At 43.5% G+C, this 22,447-nt stretch overlaps 1 protein-coding gene across 2 annotated transcripts in view; it reads left to right on the plus strand.

Annotated features, from left to right (window-relative positions):
- LOC103189473 (SH2 domain-containing adapter protein F) overlaps nucleotides 1–22,447 on the plus strand; it is an 81,379-nt gene that overhangs the window by 11,805 nt on the left and 47,127 nt on the right. For both annotated transcript variants that reach the window (XM_042342962.1, XM_042342963.1), the window contains exon 2: nucleotides 846–978. In XM_042342962.1, the coding sequence (XP_042198896.1) occupies nucleotides 846–978 (133 nt within the window). The remainder of the gene's footprint in view (nucleotides 1–845; nucleotides 979–22,447) is intronic.

Below are 22,447 nucleotides of genomic sequence, written 5' to 3' on the forward strand. Positions count from 1 at the left end.
GACAAATGTCTGTTGAGAGAAGTTGCAGTTTGGAACCAATTAGATAATTGCTTGCCCTCTGTCTCCAGTCCCAAGACCTGCTCAAACATGGCCTAGTAATACTGCAATACACGTTTCTGTTTTAGAGCAGGTAACCAGGGAAAGGAAGCTAACATATTTGGGTCTGCAGTTTGAGGGCTGATGTCTTTTGACTTGGGATAATGAGGCAGTTCTTGGACCTCTTCCCATGATTGTGTTGGGGGCTGCAGTTGACTGACTGGCTGTGTGGAAGGTTGTAATTGATACTTCTCAACACAGACACACATGCACGCACACAAATGTGCAGCTAGCTTCTCTGAGCAGCTTCATGTGGGCTGTTTGAACAACTGGAAAAATAGCCTTTAATGGCATCAACTGACATATCCAATTATATCTCGCACGCTTGCACCTCAGGCATGTGTACATCAACTGGCTTTCTCCCCCCTCCCACCCCAACCTTTTCTGCTCCAGTGGAAAAGTCACAATATTACATCCAAGGATCCATCCAAAGTGTCTGAGGTTGGTCTGTCATCTATTTATTGTCCGCTCCACACATGAACATGCATGAGAGAAGCTTAACGAGTATTTGCCACATTGTAATCTTGTACAAGACAATGACTGAGGTGTATGGATCCTTTATGTGTTGCTCTTTGCAACATAAAAGAGGCTGTTCCTCCCTTTCAGTGAGAAAGTAATAGCTGCTTATAGCTCCTGGGCACTGAATAAGACTTCATTCAACACATTCGAAAACAATTACTGGCCCAACCTATTCTCAGTGTATAATGTATCTATCTCGCTCACATGTTTTAATCTATGTCCACTGACAGGTCATTATTCTTGAAGACTACGCTGATCCGTTCGATGCTAAGCAGACTAGTGGCGTGACCCAGGCTGGACAGGAGAAAGTGACTGAAAACGATGGATATATGGAACCCTATGAGGCTCAGAAAATGATGGCAGGTAAGCATGGAACTTTAGTATAGATTACAATTGCGAACAGGGCATGAGCCAGCTGAGCAACCTGTATCTAAAAGCAGCTGATGGGTCTGATTTATGGACTTATTTCCTACTGGCTATTACTGTCATATCCTTGACATGTAGCTTAATCCAGATAAATTTATGGTGGATGAGATCTGGAGAAAGGAGATTGCTCTAATCCTCAGTAAGTAAACTACCTTCCCTTTTGCACTTTGAAGATGAGGCTTGCCCTCTACAGCATTTGTTATCCCAGGAGAATTAGTTTCTGCCATCTTTATCCAATTGCACATTAGAGATGATGACATCAGTCCACTCTGGCAGATTCAGAGATATTGGCTGCTGGCATTCCTCACTAGACGATATCATTTGTAATCATCGTGAAAACAAACAAAAAAAAAGCTATAGTCCAAGGGACATTTCAAGGACATTTACTTAGTTACTTCTGTCATTACGCCTCCCCAAATAAGTCTAAATTGACTTTGTTTGCTACCTGCCAGAGCAGTTGTTTGTCATGACTCACAATTACAAGGATCACTACACTTCCTCCATTGTGTCATGGGTAATGCCATCAGCCCAGTGCTCGGAGTGTTCATTGCATCCAACAATAAGCCGAATTTTGTTCTGACAAAGGGTCATGGACCTGAAACGTTGACTCATTTTCCTTTCTCCATAGATGCTGCCTGACCTGCTGAGTTTTCCCAGCTCTCTCTTGTTTTTGTTTCAGATTTCCAGCATCTGCAGTATTTTGTGTTTTGAATAAGCCAAATTCCATTAGTTTGATTGAATTTGATTGGGACGTCCTTCTGACGTGAAAGGCGCTATACAAATGTAATTTTGTTGTTGTTGTTGAATAATGTTTAACGCTCCATATTATGCTGTATTCTAAGTGAGAAATACACCTTCCATACATTAATATGTGATCATAATTAATATTATGATGGCCTTTTAAGACCGTAAATGGATTTGGTCTGTTGTCATTGATATGTCGCCACAAATATGATACTATAGAGGAATTTTAGTAATAATCCTTACATTTGGTATAATGTCTTTCACGTCAGGAAGATGTCCCAAAGCGAACCAAAGGATTTATTGTAATGTGCAAATAACTGCTTTGCGAGCGAATTTTGCTTTCAACTGGCCTTGACGGTTGTTAATGTGTAAACTGTGTAAAATTCCATCCAATAATTTAAACTCTCTTTTCTCTGCTGTCCTACCATGAAAAGTACTTTGTCATCTTGCCATTTTAGAAACCAGGAAACATTTAGTTTTTGTTAAGAAGCATAAGCAAGAAATCACAAGCTATCTCTCCTACTCTTTCCAATGCTAGTGATGTCCCTGGTGGGAAAGATGTGATAAATGAAGTACTGGTTAGGTGATGCCAAGTTTGTGGTTTAAAAGCTTCTAAAGTGTAGGAGGAAACGAAGACTGAGGGAGGAAAGTGCTTCCACAATCTTTTTGTTCTGTGAAGGAATGAGTAAGATGGTGTAAAGAGTCTGGACTGAACAAAGTGAGGGGGGAAAGGGAGGGGGAACATGTGTAGGTTGGTGCATTTGGTGCCTGGGAGGAGGTTCAGGATGGTTGACCAGAGCAGCCCCAAGAAAAAGGAGAAAGACCAGAAAGTAATGAAGGACTTATCTCTTAATGATTTTTTTCCAAGTAAATAATAGATCTTCACTGTAACAAACGTCTTTGCTCAGTTCACTGCTGCTCTGAGGGGAATTGCGCAAACATTTTATACCCAGAAGGGAGCTACTGATTTAGCAAGGCTGTCACTGGGATTACATTTACTCTGCGTTGCCTAATATAACATATTGTTGCTTGACTGATGCAACTCTGAGTCATGTCAGAGGCTGACATTGTGCCAGTGGTCTGACCAGTGACCACTATGAGAAACGGGAGTTGTGAGAGAGTGCAGTGCAGCAGTGTTTAACATTGAACCCATTCATCCAAACCATGCAAAGTATCAGAACCTACAAATGTTTGAGGGCCTTTTGAAATACTGCTTCTCCCCCACTACATTTGCAGAATCCCATTTGGTTACTTTTAATGTAAAATCCACTTTATAGTATATCCTGTGAAGCGCTTTGAGACATCTTGATGAGATGATAAGCCGCTATATCAAATGCAATGATTATAATTATTTTTATTCCATTTCAAAAGATTGTCCCTGACCTGTAGCAGTCCCTCTTCACCTCAGGGTTTTATTTTTTGGACAAATACTGTGGCAGCCAATTTGAGCACAGCAATGTTCCACAAACAGCCATGGAGTGAGTGTCCAATTTTATTTGGGAGACTGTTGACCAGGAACTGGGAGAAATTTTGTTCTCTTCGAAGAGCTCTTTGGGATCTTTAATATCCACCTGAACAGGCAGACAGGACCTCGGTTTAACATCTCATCTGAAGGATGGCTGCGCTGGTCAACTATCAGCAGTACCTTGGGTTACTGTGAACCTGCCTGAAGTCTGTGGAGATGCTGTTTAATTCTTCTAGATGGTGTCGGGAGCGGGTCACCACTGGGGGTTTATTGTGCCCCAACCATTCCTCCCATATTATACTGCACATCTGCCAACAAATCACCAGTGGACATGTAACTTCATTATAGGACAATTAGTAAACTGTATTTTAATTCACGAGACTCACTGGGAGCTTTTAAAGGTGTACGGAGGATAGGAATTGTGATCATTTATTGCCGCCTCCACTTCAGATTGCTTTTTAACAACTTGCTCCCAGTTCAGTACATTTCACCAGGTTCTCTCTGCAGGAATCGCTTGTCATCTTGCCCATGTTTCACAGCAGCCAGTACTATATCAAACAGTGAGGAGGGTTTTGTGATAATTATCTTTAAATCAATAAAATCTAATGTTGCTAAAGAGCCTATTAGGAAGTTAATGACAGGAGACACGTTTGTTAGATGGTAGAATAGAACTGGTATTTTAGTAGTGTCTCAGCTTGACTCAGTGGATAGTACTCTCGCCTATGGGTCAGAAACCTACGGGTTCACTAAGAGCTTTTAAATGTGTACTGAATACAGCAATTGTGATTATTTTTTGCCACCTCCAGTTTAGACTTTTTTTTGCCAACTGGCACCCAATTCATACATTTCACAATGTTCTGTTTTCAGGAATCGGCTCCAAGACATTCCTGCATGAATGGTGCTGTATAAATAAAGTTGTTAATATTTTTATAAAAAGTTACATAAATATCAGTCCAGAGTCTTGCACATATGATCATAACAATATAAAAATTTGCTAGGCAAAAGAAGACCAAGGTCCATCCAGTTCACCTTCCATCATCCTGACATTCGCATGCCATGTCCCTAACTATATATTGTGTCCCAAGGTATTATTTCCTAACAGGAATCTATCTGATTTAGCCTCATACAAAAAGTAACCAGAATCTTAGAAAGAATTTGTATTTTATTGCACTTACCGTATTGAAATGTCTCTGAGCACTTCATAGCTAATTATTATCAAGTGCAATGACAGCCTACGGATTTTGTTTTTATAGACAAAAATTTGTGCACACCAAGGTCCCTCAAACTGCCACGCAGTGAATACTTATCTGGTTATTTCCAGGCTATTTAATCTCATTGGTTTTCTTCTAACAAAAGGACCAAGCAAATTGTCCCAAGCTCTCTGATCAGTTATGGACCCTGAGGAAATGCAATGCACTGAGATGCTTTTAATTTAATTTCACAATTTAATGTAATGTAATTTCAAATTACACTCAGCACACAGTGAGAAATTAACGAAACTTACTGAACGGAGCAGAGCAGCTCAAAGCCCATTACCAGCAAATTTGCTGCATCGAGTGAATGGAGCAGAATAGACTCCCCTGTGATTGATGAGCGACAAAATGTTTCTTGACTGTGATCCAGCCTGACTTGTGTCTGATCTCTCTCACTCGCCCTCTCCTTTACCTGACCCGATGCTGACCCGATGCTGCTGGGCTTCCTGAAACCAGCTTGCTCTGGCGTGCGGCAGTCTGCAAATATGATTGGGATGCTCTGTACACTGAGGGAGATGCTGACTTTGAAATGCCAGCCCCCTGGGTGCCCAGCAGCAGCAGCAAAGCTGAGATGCCAGCCATTCAGTCCCACACGCTTCTCTGCCATTTCTTTTCAACACTGATCACTATGCCAACTGCACCGCAGCGTGCTGTCGTGTTCAATAAAGAGATGGATTTATTTCATCTTTCTCCCCACTCCTCTGCCTGGACTGTTTAATCAGTTCTTGTTTTCCATCTGTAATTCTCCAGTTCTCTTCACTCCTTCCCCTCCTCCCCCACCTCTCTCATTCTCTCCTCCCTCTCTTGTTTTCACTCTCTCCCCGGCCAACACATTAATGCTCTTTGCAGCCCCCAAATCCCCGCGCTTGAGCCTGGACTGGAAGCAAAGCTGCCAGGCGATGATCCTGACGAGCTCACAGCCAAGATCCATCCAGTCATCAGCCACGACCCAAAATTCTGTTCCGTTCTGCTATTAAGACCGTTCCATTAAGGTTATGCAGGATTTTAATAAAATTTAATTCAGTCTTAATTTGGAAAACAGTTCTCTTTGAGAACACATGTGGATAATTCAAATCTCTTGTGAAATGTGCTGCTTCCCTCAAAGAGAAGGAGCTCGAGAAACTGGGTAAAAATAACAGGGAAGAGGGTGGGTGGTGGGGAATACAATTCAGAAACCTACGCATTTTCTGCACAGTAGGGGGCCATTTGATCCATTATTTTTGCCCACAAATATACAGTCAATTCACTTTACAGTATATTCTGTGAAGTGCTTTGAGACGTCTAGAAGATGTGAAAAGCGATATATCAAATGCAAAGAATATTATTTATTATTATGTCTGTGTCACTGCTGCCCGTTTTCTAAATTGCCTATTTAAAAAAAATTATTCTACTTTCCTGCTCTTTCCCCGGAATGCTCTAACATGTTATTGTGGCCTCAACGCAAAGCAGGGTTTGCCGAGTTCCCTGCGCTGTGACAACCTTGAATATTATATTTCTGTCGCTGCTTATTCTAGTCCACTCCCCCAGGGTCTTGGTTCATACTGTATTTTTCAAACCAGGCTCTGTCAATTGTAGATATTAGCTTACTCGCAATATTGAGCTGCCTGTATTTAGCTTTAGAGTTCATCGCTTTCTTTTGAGGTTAACTTCATACTGGATCCAACATTTACACCAATAGGTTTGTAAATGTCGTACTTCGCTGCAGTGAGTGAAATTCCAGACATTTGCATTCTTATCCCTGCATTTTATACAGCGTCTCTGTCGTATTGATGCTTCACACAGTTGGTCACATTGAAGTGCAGTGACTGTTACTACAACAACTTGTGTTTATATACACGTGGGTGTTTGAGGTTACAAGGTTCAAATGTACATGGTTAGCTCATCTGGCCCAGCAACACCTCACATAATGAGATGAAGGACTTATTTTGGGAGAGTTTGGGATATTGGCCAGGACACACTCCACTATTATAAAGAGTGTATGAGACGGGATTGAGGGACAACACCAACTTTCACTTGACAGCCGCACATCCATTCCCTGCAGCTGGGGACCATTAAAATGCAAGTTTGTTGGGCTTCTTACTTAAGCACAGCTGTTTCCCACACTGTTGGGATAATTGGCTGGCCAGTGTATCTGTAACTTAGGAACTACATCAGACACTCTGAATTTCCAGTGGTTCCAGTGCTAACCACAGGTCTGTGGGGGGTATATGATTGCATTTGTCAGGTCCTTCAAATCTTTCTACAGACTAATTAAATCCACACAGGATATTGCCTCACCAACTCCTAAAGTACTTTACAGTTAGCTTCTTGATTTGCCTTTTGAACCCTTTGGATAATGTTTCCTCTTGCGAGCCCTTTACTAACGGCAGGAAGCTCGTGTATGATCTTTCTGATCTCAGTGTGAGCCTCTGCACCCGTGAAGACCAGATACATCAAAACACACTTACTAGGTTATTAAAGAGTGTAGAGGATAGAAGGACTGAGGTGGAAGTGAGCAGTCGCACAGTGTGAGGCTCCAGCTAAAGAATGAGTTAGAGGAGGAGACAGTATGATGAGTCTTCCTTTTCGTTTAGGGAAAATAAATAGTATGTAGGATGTGGGACTGAGAGCTTGTCAGGAACAAGAGAGAATTTCAGAGGAAAGATGCCCAGAGTTGTAGTAATAATAATAATCCCTGGATTTGAGATAGTACCTTATCATGTCATTGAGATTGCTCAAAGCGCTTTGCGGAATATATTGTAAAGTGGATTGACTGTGTATTTTGGAGGTGAAACGTGGAGTAGTGTTAATAATTGCAGATGGTGATGACTGGATGAGAGGCTGCAGGTTTTATTACTGTCTTTCTTGTAAAAAATTTTTGAAGTTTTTTTGAGCATTGTGTGTTTCCTTGATCGACACACAAGAACACAGATATCATTTGCATTAATCAAAAAAAGGTGGGAGTTTGCCCTGACCTAAAATGCTCCAAATTAAATGGTCATTAATTTCATAACTGTTTTAGGAACTTTGTATGCAAGTTGGCTGCTGCATTTATCTGCAAACACACTGTCATTACACTTGACAGCTTTGAGATGTTTCTACTTTATAGATGCTACATCAATGCACAATGTATTATATTCCCTATGGAAAGGCTGTGTTTAATTTCAGTGCTAATGCTAATGGCGTGGCAGAACTTCACAAAATATGAATTGTTTTCAGCAGCGATTTCTTATCAAGTTCATCTTCCAGTAAGCAGTATGAAAAATACCAGGGAAGAAATTACTGTAGTCCGATCTTGGCTTACAAGATACTGGTATAAATTGCTCGCACTTTGCTTGAGGTTGATGATTGTCTGAACTAGTTGGATTAGAGGTTGTAATTTCCCCCTGGGACATATGCATGTGAATAGTGCACGTGCAACTCCCTGTGCTATTTCAATACCCTTACCTCACCTCTTGTGCTATTTCAACAGCGATATAATATACTGTATGAACAGGATTACTTTAACGATGTGCCCCTTTCCACACCCACACTCCAGCTATGACATCTAACCAGCATCCAGGAGCGTTCAGCAACAGCAGAACTAGCCTTAAAGGGACAGTCTCTTTTCTATTGAATGTTGGCAGATGCATTTATCAATTCAAATATAATCTGTAACGCCAGCCAAATGTATATCCTTCCCGTGTGAATTTTCTTCCTTCCTCTCCAAAGGCTCGGACTCGTCCTGCGGTACAACTCTATGGCCAACGCCTGGCCCAAGTTCACAGTTTTGACATGTGATCCTGGAGAGGGTAAATAACTATGAACAGGGGGGAATGGAATAGAACATTAAATCTACATCAGATATCTGTCAAGCTCAGTTTGGCCTTTGGGCAATGTGATTGGAGCATGACCTATAAATCTGGCTCCATCGTTATTACTTCACTTCCTACAGAATAAAGAGGGTATTAGTGCTTGTTAAATGGTTCCTGTGGCTCATTCTTTGGTGCTTTTTGGGGGGGTTTAGTGTATAATGGGATCAACAATGCAGTATCCGTAACGATCTAATCATACTGGTAACCAAATGTGCGGAATGTGATCTCTGGCAACTCTGCTTCAATGGGCCAAGAACAGTGGTGGCAAGTCTCTTTAGTTGGCCAACAAAATAAATGTTTCTTGATTGAAAAAACTTCAAAAAACAATTTCACAATTTTGGCATAAATCTACGCTATTTTGTTATTTCGATGTTCTTTTGTGTTGGCCAAAAGCTTGGCCACCACTGGCCTAGAAGAAAAGGATGTGCTCCTAATGATTGAATATATAAACTCATATTTTGTTCAGCTGTCCTCGGTACCTTGGGATCCATAGTCTAGTTTGGCGCTCCAATGGGGTGGGGTGGGGGGCGGTTCTACATTGTCAGAGAGGCCTTCGGATGACACGTTAATTGAGGTCTTATCTGCTGTGCTTCAGATGGCCGTTAAAAAGCCTAGGACACGATGGAAAAGAGAAGGAAATTTGTCCTGGCCAACAAACCTTCAGAAAAGTTAGTCATTCAGCTCATGACTGCTTGTGGAACCTTGCTGTGTGCAAAATGGCTGCTATGTTTGCCGACAAAATAATCATTCCACATAACAATACTTGTAAATGAATTTGTATAGCACCTTATCAAATCTCAAAATCAAGTTCTTTCTTTATAATCTTATCTTGTGGTTCAGATGTCGGATGCCTGCTCAAGTTTTCCTTTCACTGTTCCCAGTGTAATCTGTTTCATGCTTTGGATGGTCGCTGCCTTACAATTCACTGATTATTCTCGCCCCAGACCAGTGTCACCCACTCACTATCGAGCGTCATCTAGGCAGAGTCTTACTTGAGGGCCACTCTCAGAAATACTGCAGCACTACTTGTACTCCTTGAGTCCCTGTCACACAGGCTGAATGCCTCGAGCTGCATCACTCCTCTCCCTGAGCATTAGTGTTGTGCGATTTCCCCACATGGTGGTGGTGGTGGGCGGTGGGGGGGGGGGTGGTGGATAATGTTCGTTCCTTCTCTGTAAACATATTGCCCTGAAAAAACCCGCCAACGTATCTTACTCTCAGCTTCAGATTGTGTAGATATCAGGGGAACAGATGTATTTAATGCAGGTCGTCATTCCAGCCAGGATATTGTGTCCTTTAATTTGAAGCTTGATTAACTGCTGCTCTATATAAATTAGCTGTTCCGTTAACTACATTGTGACGCTCGGAATAGATGATGTGCAGGTCAGTAGTTCATATCCTGTATTCACATCCCGAGCACCACCCTCAGTGGAATGACTGAGTCGCTTTTATTAAAAAAAACACACACCACAGCTGGCCTGCGAGGTAACATCAGAATGATTCAAAACATTACACAGATAATTGTTGTTGAGTGTAGTGACTGTAATTGTGCTTACCAATATTATACTTCCTTGACATTAAATTCCTAGCACTGTGACATTCCACAGAGCTTTTGATCCTCTCTAACATGGCAAAAGACGTCAACCTAAGTGCTGTGCAGTGAGTAGTTGGGAAAGGAAATTGGAAAGCTGGAGATGTAATATGTTGCCGGGCACTTTGAATCCAGCTGGAAATACTTCAGGAGTCACAACATATACACATAGCTGGGAGGCATGATCTGGTTATGGTCCTGGTGGCTTAGTGTCTTTGCTTTAAAAGCGATTGCAAATAAGATCTTTCCTGACATTAAATCTCCGCCGCTTTGTTATCTTGTGACAAATGTTAAGGCACGTTGGAAACTCTGCTTTCTGATTTGAATTGCTGTTGCGTTGGGCAGCCACACCGCGAGGATGAAAGGCGTCATTTCTTTTATTTATGATGTTTTCACATATTTTTATTTCGTGTGGCAGAAAGTCACGGAAACTCATCTCCAAACCAAACTCTTGTGAGTTCCAAATATGTATTGATCCCATTTTTCTGGCATAGAGTACGCTCTCTCCGCGCCTACACCCCCACCACCGCTTAAAAATATGAAATAAACATAACTAAGGATTGTTTTAATAATGGTGGAGATTTTTTCTGCGTGAAAACGAGCATAAAATGACACAGAGTCTGATTGTATTTTTTTAATATTGAACCTATTAGGTATGACATTCTGCTTGTAATTGTATAAGGTACATTGAGGTGAAAACCAAATTCTGCAAACTACCGACAAGGCTCCTAAGGATGCTGTGAATACAGAAGGAGTTATTTTTAAGCGTGTGGGAAATCTACTGAACTCTGTGCACTCCCAGTAATCCTCAAGCTTATTGAGTCTTAATGATTTGTGTCTGGCACTCAGCTCTGCGATTCTGTGGGTGTCTTAAAGGGGATTGACCGTTATCTGTGCAGTTACTTAACCCCGTGTCATGTTGTTGGAGGGAAGCTGCACTTTGCTGAGCAAGAATCATAAACTGGAAAGGGATCTGCTCTCCGTCTCTGCTGCTGTAGAGCTGCTGAGAAAATGTACTGCCTGGGACAGGAAGCAGAAAACTACAGAGATTCTCCTGGCCAAAGTAGGTTTCTGGCTCTGAACAAGGTTGATTTCCTGTGACACTGTTGGTTAAGAACTGGGAGCTTCTCCCAGGGTTCACGCCAACAATCCTCGAGGTATATTAGTCATTCAGTTTATCTTTGCTCGTAGGATCTTGCAGTGATCTCCGATCACCACTTCATCTCCTTCACCACCTCCACCCCCTTCTCCACCTCCACCAGACCCACCACCATCTTCTACCGCCCCTGGAAGAAGTTACCCCCACAATCCCTAACCGCTGCCTTGGAGTCCTCTGAACTCCTCCCCCTCTGTCCTTCAACCCTCACTGACCCCTCTTCTGCTCTCACCCTCCTCCACAACACCCTCTCCTCCACACTCGACACTCTTGCCCCCATCACCTCCCGTACTGTCTCCTACTCTCGCTCCTCCCCCTGGTTCACCACCCACCTCCGCTCACTGAAGAGCCAGGTGCGGGCCGCTGACCACACTGCCTCAAATCTGGCCTAATGGTCCACTGGCAAATCTGGCTGGACCTCCTCAAAATCTACCGTTCCACTCTAGCCTCGGCCAAGTTGTCCTTCTACTCCAGGATAATCCTGGAGGCGAAGAACAACCCCAGGCTTCTGTTTTCTACCACATCCCGACTCCTCCGTCCCCCCGCCACCCCGCGCAGGTCATCTCCTCCAACCTTCACTGCGAGGAGATGCTGGATTTCCTTGAATCCAAAATCAAGGGAATCTGCTCCGCGGTCACTCCCTCTCCAACTTCCTCCCACCCCACACCCCTTCCCTCCCACACTCCGACTCCTACCCATCCTCCCCTACACACCTTCAAACCCGTTTCTCCACCCTCTGTCACCAAACTCATCCTGTCCCTGAAACCCACCACCTGCTCCCTTGACCCCATCCCCACTCCACTCCTTATCTCTTACGCCCCACTTATCACAGACATCATCAACCTGTCCTTCTCCTCTGGCTCCGTGCCCATTCCCCTAAAAACTGCCATCATCACTCCCACTTTGAAAAAAAGCCTCCTTTGATGCGCGCAGCTATCAAGCTACCGGCCCATCTTCAACCTCCACTTCCTGTCCAAGGTCTTTGAAAGAGTTGTCGCCTCCCAGCTGCGCTCTTTCCTCTCCACCCATGCATTATTCGAACCCCTTCAGTCGGGTTTCCGTGCTGCCCATAGCACAGAAACTGCCCTGGTCAAGGTCACCAATGACATCTTGACCATCTGCAACCAGGGCTCCCTCTGCCTCCTTGTCCTCCTCGACCTATCGGCAGCATTCGATACAGTCGACCACGCTATCCTCCTCCGCCGCTTGTCCTCCCACCTCAACCTTCAAGGCCCTGTCCTTGAGTGGTTTAGGTCCTACCTCTCCCACCGTCTTCATTTTGTTTCCACAAACGGCTTTTCCTCCAGCCCCCGCACTGTCTCGTGCGGTGTCCCTCAGGGCTCTGTCCCCTCCTCTTCACCCTCTATATGCTCCCCCTTGGTGACATCATCCGCAGACATGGGGTTAACTTCCACACGTATGCGAATGACACCCAACTCTACCTTTTCTCCTCTACCCTCAACTCCACGACCACCGATGTCCTGACAGCCTGCCTGTCCGGCATCGAGTCCTGGACGAGAGACAACTTTCTTCAGCTCAACGTACGCAAAACTGAGACCCTCCTGATAGGCTCACGTCAGCGCCTCCGCACCTCAAGCTGCAGGTCATTCAGAACTCTGCAGCTCGTGTACTGTCCTGCACCAGGCTTCGGGACCACATCACTCCCACCCTCGCTCGCCTCCACTGGCTCCCCATCCCCCAGAGGATCGAATTCAAGATCCTCATCCTCACCTACAAGGCCATTCACGGCCTCGCTCCCTCCTACCTCTCCGACCTACTATCCCCCTACCTACCTGCCCATACCCTCCGTTCCTCTGGCTCCGGTCTGCTCCACATCCCCCGCCCCAACCACCCTTCCATCGGTGGCCGGGCCTTCAGCCTCTCAGCACCCAGGCTCTGGAACTCAATCGCCCAGTGCCTTCGCCTTGCTTCCTCCCTTTCCTCCTTCAAGGCCGGTCTCAAGATCTTTCTCGTTGACTGTGCCTTCAGCTCCCCTATCGACTCTCTACACCCTCCTTGCTCCCTCCCTTCCCTCCCCTCACCCTGACCATTTCCCCCCTGCTCGGGTCCTGACCCAACTGTCCAATGCCTTGGGAGGTCCTCCCAACGTGAAAGGCGCTCTATAAATGGAATCTTGTTGTTGTTGTGTGTGCAAAATGGCTGCTACATTACCTACAAATAGCCGCTCGCCACACATGACAGTAAATACCTGTGAAGTTCTTTGAGGCATTTTGTGATATTGGTGCTATAAAAGTGAAAGTTCTTTCTTATTTAAGACCTGTGACTCCTATTTTCCATATTGGGAATTTCTATACCTACCTTTGTTCCTTATGAAGACACTAAGGCATAATAACACCATGACGAGGTTTACAGTTAACTGCTAAATTGGGTGCTGGGTGTATATATTCCGTGCAGTGGTAAATTCAGACTGTTGCTTCAATATGCAACTTGCCGTTCTGCTTTTTGGGGTGAAGTATGTGATGTGAGCTCTGCATATGTGAGGATTTACCCCCAGCCACTGCATATGTGAGGATCTTTTTTCCCTCTGTAATTAAACAAAATTATAGGGTAATCTACAAAATTAAAAAAAAAAAATCAGGTTGATTTGAAGAGTTGGATTATTTTCGGCTTCCTGCAACTAGATATTTTGTGGCTTTGTGAAGCTTTGAATTTGAGAAGCTTTCTTGAAAGCTGGTGGTGAAGATGGTGAAGCTATCCCGGGTTTAATTGAGCTGTAGTGTTCAGGCAGGACCTAGGTTTACTGTTTTGGCTGCTTGCAGCTAGGGCAACATTCAGCGTTTGGCCTCGGTGTCCCTGGACCAGGGAGAAGAGAGAGGGAGGAAAAAAGGTTCAAGCAGCTTCCTGATGCACGATGGGTGAGGTAAGGCCACCCAGGGGTGGGCCGGGTATATAGTAAATTGGGTAATTTCACGAGGGCCCCCGCGAATGGCTCCAATGCTTACCACCCGGTGCAGCCTAGTTCAGAAGTTCCATTTAAGCCCCGACAAAGTTTTTAAACGCGCAAAGGTTTTATCCTGACTCAGAACTCCCATTTTATCTGACCATCCTTTTGGAGAGCCAGTCCGCCACTGAAGGCACCCGTCAGAACCCCATCCCTCCCCCCACCCCACCCCCAGCCCTCACCCGGAAAGATTCAACAATTTGGAAAGAGGAGAGAAATTGTCGGGAGGGGAAAAAACACAACTTAGCAATTAAAATTTAAAAGTACTCGTTTCTCAGGTCAAAGGTGAAACTTGAGTTTGGCTTGTAGGCTCCTCACACTTACCTCCTTTTAAAAGCCGTACGAATCTGCATTGAACAACTCCCAGTAATTGGTGGATTAAATGAAAAACATTGACTTTTTCCGATTTTCTGGCCCGCTGAGCCATGAGTAACACAGCTGGCACACAGCCAGCGATGTAGCCCCTGCTGGAGCTGTGCAATATGTATGTGGTGAGCGGCGGCATGTGGCAGCGATGTCTTTTCATGGTATTTCTCCATCTGTTAATGTCCAGTGTCACTCAAAGCACAAAACCGTGAAGGACATCACTAATACCTGCTTGTAACTACGACAAGGCGTGAGATGTGCTAAACTGTGAGTAAAGCTTCCCCTGGCTCGGGCACAACTGGTGTGTAACTCCCATGATCGTTAATGAGCGTCTTTGCTTTTAATGAATTTTGCCCTCATTAAGGTGCTGAATGTTCCACAACAACAATTTTTTTTCATTTAAACAGTGTTTTTCAGGTCAGGAGGGCATCTCAAAATGCTTCACAGAGCCAACTAGGAGCAGGTAGAGCTCAGGAAGATGGGGGAGGGTGGGGAAAGGTGACCAAAAGCACAGTTGAAAAGAAAAGTCTGGCATTCAAGGTGGGGAGGGAGGGATTGAGGCAGAGGAACTCCAGGATGCAATTCCACACAGAATGGCCCACCAATCGATAGTGGGGCATCTCAGGTGATGGACGTGAAGCAAATAGATGTTTGCTGTGCAGAGGTCGGGTGAGATGAGGTTGTGGCAGGATTTTAATGATCCAAGAATGAACATGAGGGTTTTCCAGTGCCTTCCAGTGCAAAACGTCGCTCAATGCTTTGCAGCTAATTACTGGGAACTAAAACGCAACTATTTTAAATGGCTGTTTGAATTTCCATGGCTAATTAAGGGATCATATTTGAAATGGCACATTTTAGGCTCCAATACCAGGTGTAGTGTTGGGAATCCGGGATTTGAACTCAAACCTCTAATACAAGTCAGATATTCAACCCGCTGAGCTAAGGAATCTGAGCGTCCATCATACTGTAACTAGAGGGGCAGCTGTTGGGTCAGATCATTTTGTGTTCTAATAATATGTACTTAAAGCAATGACACTGTTGCTGATTTGAAGAGTAACGTACAGTTTATTCATTTTGCTAAAAGCCTCTAAACCTTGTACATTATTGCACCGTATTTCCGACAATACTGTGGTTTCTATGGTGCTGTGTGCACAGGCGAGAATTAGATTACAGAGCTTGTCACACTCTGATTAATTGTGATTAAATATACAGCAATAAACATTGGCCTACATTACTTATACAGCATAGAGATGCTCGCGCCTTTTCCATCTCCTCCCTCCCGATCAGGAACTCTGCCTGAATGTATCGTCAAAGGCCTGAAAGTTCTCACCATCTTAGCCTTGAAATCCCTGTCTTAAAATTTAAGATTGTGTAGAATTTTTCCAAAACTCATTTTACGAACGGTGGGAAAACTGGTTTCTAAATTCAGACCGATTTTTCAGAAATTTCCCCAAATCTTTGTGAACTGAAAATGTTAGCACAATGATCTCGGCCATTCATCTCATTGCTGTGTGCGTGATATGCTTCTGGCACAGATTAGCTGTTGCATTTGCCTGTGCGGCAGGTCGTTACACTTCGAAATAACTTGCTCACTTCAGAGCTATTTTAACTTGATGAGGCAGTGAATCAAATGCAGGTCGCAGTATTACTTGTATTTTTTATTAAGAGCCGTGATATCTTCAGTAGAGGATTGCTGACCCAGGCTCAAGGGAGGTAACTTACACATACAGATTTGGCACCTTCTTGATTAATGTATTGATAATTTAGCTCCCTCCCACCATTCGGACTCAATAACCGCACCAAAGCAGCTCACCTTGTGTCGTGATCAATGATCGCTGGTATTTTGGAATTGGCAGCAATAAAAATCAAGGTTGGTGATAACCGTTTCTTACTTTGGGCTAAAATTTCATTCTCAGGAATTGCATTTCGAAGAGTCTGCTTTGTGCAGAGCCTTGCCTGTAATTCATTTGCAAATCAGTAGTGGATACTCTTTGGTCAAGTAAACATTCCCCTTGAAGCTGTTCTGCTTCCCAGCAAACGGTCACCCTTTCATGGGGCATAAAAGAATGTTATTATCCCATACAATAAAAGCCACATTCTTAGCAAAGACAGCACTTTGTACAGAGAATATCTATCAATTCACACGCCCAAATTACACATTTAGATGTACAATTTCTAAAAAAAAAGTATTGTCAGGTTGAACAGTGGAATCATTTCCTCTCCTCCTGCGTATTTCTGCACTGCTGCTTGTAGATTGCTTCATCACTGAATTTTCAGTGGGAGTTTCAAGAGCTGTGTGTGACGCATTGAGTGCAGCTGTCAGCCTGGCTAAGTAGCAATCGCCCCTCTGGGTCAGAAGTTTGTAGATTCAAGCCCTGTGTCGGAACATTGAGCTCATACTCTGGGTTGATAATTTAATGCAGTATTTGGGCCAGCAGTGCTTTTCTGATGGCAACGTCCTGGCCAATAATCTCCAGATAAATTGGTCTTTTATTTCACATTCTCTTCCGTGGGCAGTGATGGTGGTGGCTTTTCTACAAATACAGTCATTACATTTAACAGCAATTACCCGCAAAAAAAGTTAGGGATGTCTTGACATTATGTCAAATGTGTTAGGTCAAATGGAAGGATTATTAAAATGGTGCAAGATAGGTTTTCTTTTATTGCTGTCCACTACTCATGTAACAGCTGGGACTATCCGTTGGAGGAAGGACAGATGCATTTTACTAACAAGTTATTGACTCCATGCAAACTAAACCTCTGGGGAGAAAGCTGATCAAGCGAATCTCCAAGCTCTATCCTTTAATCAATAAACTTTCCCAGGATTGTCATTGCATTCTAGATCAATTTAGGATTAGAGTAGTTGGCTACAGCAAAGCAAGGTTAGCACCAGAATAGGCTCCTTGGACCAAATGGCTTCCTTCTGTGCTGTTATTTTTGTGTTTCTAAGCGCTTTCTGTAATCCAAAGTGAGTATGTGCTAGATTCCTTTACCACTAACTTTCCTATCTCCCACGACTACAGTCAGAAAAAAAAGGCTGAGGATTTGTTAAAACTCTTTTCTAAGGCCAATCATAATGCCTCATTGTGCCCTGATTGAGAAGTTATTGCAGCACAGACCACTGATAATAATAATAATAATAATCCTTGCATTTGATATAGCGCTTTTCACGTCAGGAGGACGTCCCAAAGCGCTTCACAGAACACACTGTAAAGTGAATTGACTGTATATTTGTGGGCGAACGCGGCAGCCAATTGCGCACAGCAACGTCCCACAAACAGTCGCAGATTGAAAATGACCAATTTAATTATTGTTTTTGGTTTTTTGGAGGGATTATTATTAGGCGTGTGGAGTAAGGAAACTTGCCCAAGGTTTCGCCCTGTCTGGAATTGAACTCAGGTCTCTCACTTGCAAAGCGAGTGCTCTAACCACTGAGCTACAGGACTCCGATCCATCTGAGACTCTCTTGGAGGGTTGTTAGATGAACAGGGACACTACACCGCCTATATCAGTTTCATCAACAGACCCCTCAAGGTCGTTAAAGTTGTTTCAGTGCCAAGTTTGTGATGTTCAAGCTGGTGTCTTTATTATCTTCAGAGTTTTTCGGTTACCCCTGATTTCCCTCCGATGCTATGTGACTGTAAGGGTGAGATAGTTAGGTTTAGCTGTGGCAGTCTCTCTCAAAATTTAAACAGAATTGGCAATATCCTCCTACAATTGTGCATTCGTGCTATGATCCATCGCGCATCATATCATTCTAATTATGTGCATCCGGATGATGTATCTCTGGTTCCTTGAAGGAGTGCCCATTTAAACACCGAGGCGCTGTTAAGGAATCCCATCAGCAACTGACCCTTTCCACAACAACACCCTGTTGATATGTGAGGATTATTCTTAAGCTGATATTTTATCACATAACGTACAGTTAATTCCCAAATAATTTATTGAAGGTGGATTTCAAAAAGTAGATTTTTCTCTTGAGGCCTAGTGTGTGCTCACACACTATCCTAACTAGCTAAACTCAAGAGGTGGAAACCAGTAATAGCCAAGCTGGGATGGATTTTTCAATTGATGAAGATATTGATTCAAGCTGGACTCGTTCATCAAGTTTCATCAACCATCACATGGGCAGGACAATGACACAATGAAGGATTGCTCTGTTACTATAAATAAGAGCTTTCCCTTCCAATTTCCACTTCGAAACGGCAAACAGTGAAGCATTTGCTAAAGTGCTTTTGATAAACGTAAGTATCCAGTTTTAACCCAAGCAATACCTTCCGTGGAGAGGGGAAAGAAAGAAAGTGTAAATATTCTGCCAGCTTGACATCTTTCAGTTTTTTTGAGGTCGGACTGAGAACATTTCCCATTTGTTTTATTCTTATGGTTGGATTAATTGTCATTCATCTTGTTGTTGTTTGTAGAACATTGCTGTACCAAATGACTGCTGTGGTTGTCTACAATATAGTCTCTTGAATCCTGTGATATTTTAAAAACCTGTGAAGAGCTTTGGGACCGATCAATGTGATAAGGCTCCCATAAATATGCTTACAATAATAATTCTTGGACTGACCGCTTTATGAATAGCTGGACCAGTCCATGGGCTGTGCAAAGGGAGCATTCACCGAATCTCAGACCATGTATTTGCAAACCGAACCTGTGTGCAATAACTCTGCGTTGGAGGCACAGCAAAGTACCTGTCAAAGCTATTTGGTGTTAAAAAACCGAAGTGATGAGGATTGGCAGGCTGATTGCTGCTATCTCAATTTTCTAGTTATCTGGCATGCATTCTGCTGTGAAGCTTCTGTAATCTTGTTCCCCGCCTCCTCAGTTGTCAGATCCAGCAAAACTCTGAAATATCTATCACCTCACATTTTTGGGGGTGAGGGAGAGGTAGGAGGGGGGCTGGACTGTAGATTGTGTTGAAGCAGAGTTCCCGCGTGTTAGATTGATGTACTCTTAACCAGTTGCTTTCCTTATCCTAACACTTCCAATGTCTCAGCAACTCAATCATGCTTCTCTGCACAGATCCTGTATTGACCTGATATACACACAGATTTTAGTTTAACTTCTGTGTTTCTAAAAGTTGGGAGTCCATTCCACAATGCTGCGGGGGAAAAAATCCCTTCTCATCTGAAGCCCTAATTCAAATTAAATGGCTACTCATCTTATTGTTAGTGTATTTGATATAGATCCCTCCGGCTACTATCAAGAGTGTGTGTGTGTGGGGGTGGGCAATTAATGAGATTCCTTAAAAACGAATCTGAGGTGCACAAATACCGGGAACTGCTTTTGTAACTGCCGGATATGCATGACACCAACTCTTGGGAACGTTGCTCTAATGTGATCAGATTCCGGAGCAGAGTTCCAACGGGGATTAACCCAGGTGGCTGAACGTCAGACCTCATCTCACTGGAGGAGATGAAGCTTTCCCGAGCATCCTTACAGATTAAGATTGTCCTGTTTATGTTAAAAACTTCAGATTTGTGATCAGAGGCATTATGTAGTTGATTCCGTTTCAAAATAAAATACAGAAGCTTGAGATTCAGGTTCCGAGGTTCTCGGAAGATGTGGTTCAGAAAATGCAGAAATATTGGAATTGACTTTGATTAATCTTCATCACACCTCAGAGTGTTAGGATGCGATTACGACGGCAACTTGCATTTATATAGCGCCTCTCACGCAGGGTAGTGTCCCACAGCAGTGTAAACAATGTAAATTGTATCCATCAGTCATCAAGCCAATGCCAGTTCTCCATACGAGCTCTCGGTTTAATCCTATCCCCCTGCCTTTTCGCCACAACCTTTTAAATGTAAGTTCTCCCTTCTCCGATATTTGTCCAATTTTCCCTTTTAAAAGCTATTATGGATTTTGCTTCATCCACAGAATTTGATAGTGTATTCCATTATCCTTTTGACCTTTTTTGAAAAAGAAATCCTAACCTCCCCCTCCAGCTACTGACCGACCAGTGACAATAGCTTCTCTTTCACCTTAGAAACCCCCTATTAGTTTTGAACACCTATTAGGTCTCCTTCCAACCTTCTATATACTAATGAAAACAGCTCTAGATTCTCTTGTTCCTTCACAAGTTAACCCTTTCCCCAACCCCCAAAAACTGGTATCCCAACTGAATCTCCTTAGTACAGCCTTCTTAAAGCACCCAGAACGAGTCCCAGTCCTTTAACTGTGGCCTGACTGATGACTTGTATATGCTTTATTATCTCTTTGCTCTGTATTCAGTGTGAGTGGGAAGGAGGCATAAGAGTGAGGTTCCAGCCTACGTTGGTTGTTCTCAATGTGACACTTGCAGCGTTGAAACATGAAAAGTAGTTGGAGCAGCTGAAAGGCACGCCACTGCAGAGCTGAGAATTGGTGACCGACATAGAGAGCTTTTTGCTGTCACTGTATAGCAGCAGGACAAATAAAAGTACATCTTTTATTCCAGTATGTTATTGACGTTAGATTCTATTTATACTTACGATGTGGAGCTCTTTGTTCCGAGGGAATTTGCTCTTCAAAGATATTTGTTTCTCGCAAGCCGTGAAATTAATAATTCATATAGGATGCATCTGTGAAAGAATCACTCGCTTGGCATCGGGGTCTTTGACAAGTATTGATCTGAAAAGCGGGAAATGCAGAGTTTTCAAAAATCTAACCACCTTAAAGAATTCCTGAGTGTCATTCACTGTCTTTGTGAAACTTGTAGATTTGATTTTTTATCACTTTTTTTTGCAATTCAGTTTTTGGATGAGGTTTGCTCGAGTGGTGAGCAGCACTTATTGCAGGATCTGTGCAGAAGTGAGCTCCTGGTTCAAACCATAGCATGTAAAGGCAGGGGGTGTCAGTAACAACAACTTGAATTCAAAAAGCACCTTTCACATGAAAGAATAATAATCCTTGCATTTGAAATAACAGCTTTCATGTCGGAAGGAAGTCTCAAAGTGCTTCAAGGGATATACTGTATAGTGACTATATTTTGTAGGTGAACTTGACATGCAATTTGGCACAGCAGTGCCCTGCAAACAGCCTTAACGTGAGTTTGTTTTTTGGGTGGATTGTGGGACAGGGCGGAAAATCAGAAAGGGAGGGCCATTACAGTGAAACACGACAAAGAGCGAAATAAGAAAAGGAACAGAAAATACAAAGCGAACCTAACCTTTTTTTAAAAAAAACACCTCGCCGTAGCTTGTAGTCTAAGTGCTGGAATTGGGCCGTCAATTTGCCACTCACTTTTGTAAATCTTCCTGATATTTGCATGATTCTATGGAGTCACAAGGTTGCATGGAATCTAATTGGATATGTGTCAGGGGAAGTGGAACGGCAGCTGGTGAATGTTGTAATTTAATTGTATGTGGACCTCTCCTCCTCTGTCTCCATCCCCACTGGAACAGCTGTGCACTTTTACTTCAGTACTGTTACACTGTGCCTCCACAGCACGGTGGGTGTGTGTGGAGAAGGGGAGGAGGCATGTGTGTGAAGGGGATGGTCAGATGTTGAGTGTTTCTTCAATGTACGGTAGTCATGACGTTTTATTAGAGTTACACAAATGCGCCAAGACCTCCCCCCTCTCCCCCACTAGCAAACCTTCCTCTCTTTTTTTTCTCCCCCTTCACCCCCACTGACAAGGAACAATGAGCCCTGTCCCGTAAGCCCTCGACGTGCTCTCCCCTCCAATCACACACGGTTGACCCTCTGTAGTTTCTCCAGACGCCAAATGACCTGCAACTCAGATGCTTCAGTGAGGTCTCTAACAAAAAAAACCCTTTCGTTTCTGCCTTTATTCCTATGATAGGAAACTTGAGTAGCAAACTTTAGGCCATCCTTGCAGAAATGCTGACCTTCGTGTGAGCGATTTATTGTGCGTTGAATAGAGTTGACTCAGGCAGATTTCGGAGCCCAGCTCACATCCCGGTCGGTGCAAGCATTCAGCTGCTGCAGTTAGTTGAGTGTGTTGTCTGGTTGCGAAGGCACGGCGGTGTTGCACCTAATTAATCCTTGTGTTCGTGCTGACAGATTAATATATTTGAACCTCGAGGCTA

The sequence above is a fragment of the Callorhinchus milii genome, unplaced genomic scaffold (genome assembly GCF_018977255.1).
Source record: "Callorhinchus milii isolate IMCB2004 unplaced genomic scaffold, IMCB_Cmil_1.0 Scaffold22, whole genome shotgun sequence".
Lineage (NCBI taxonomy): Eukaryota > Metazoa > Chordata > Chondrichthyes > Chimaeriformes > Callorhinchidae > Callorhinchus > Callorhinchus milii.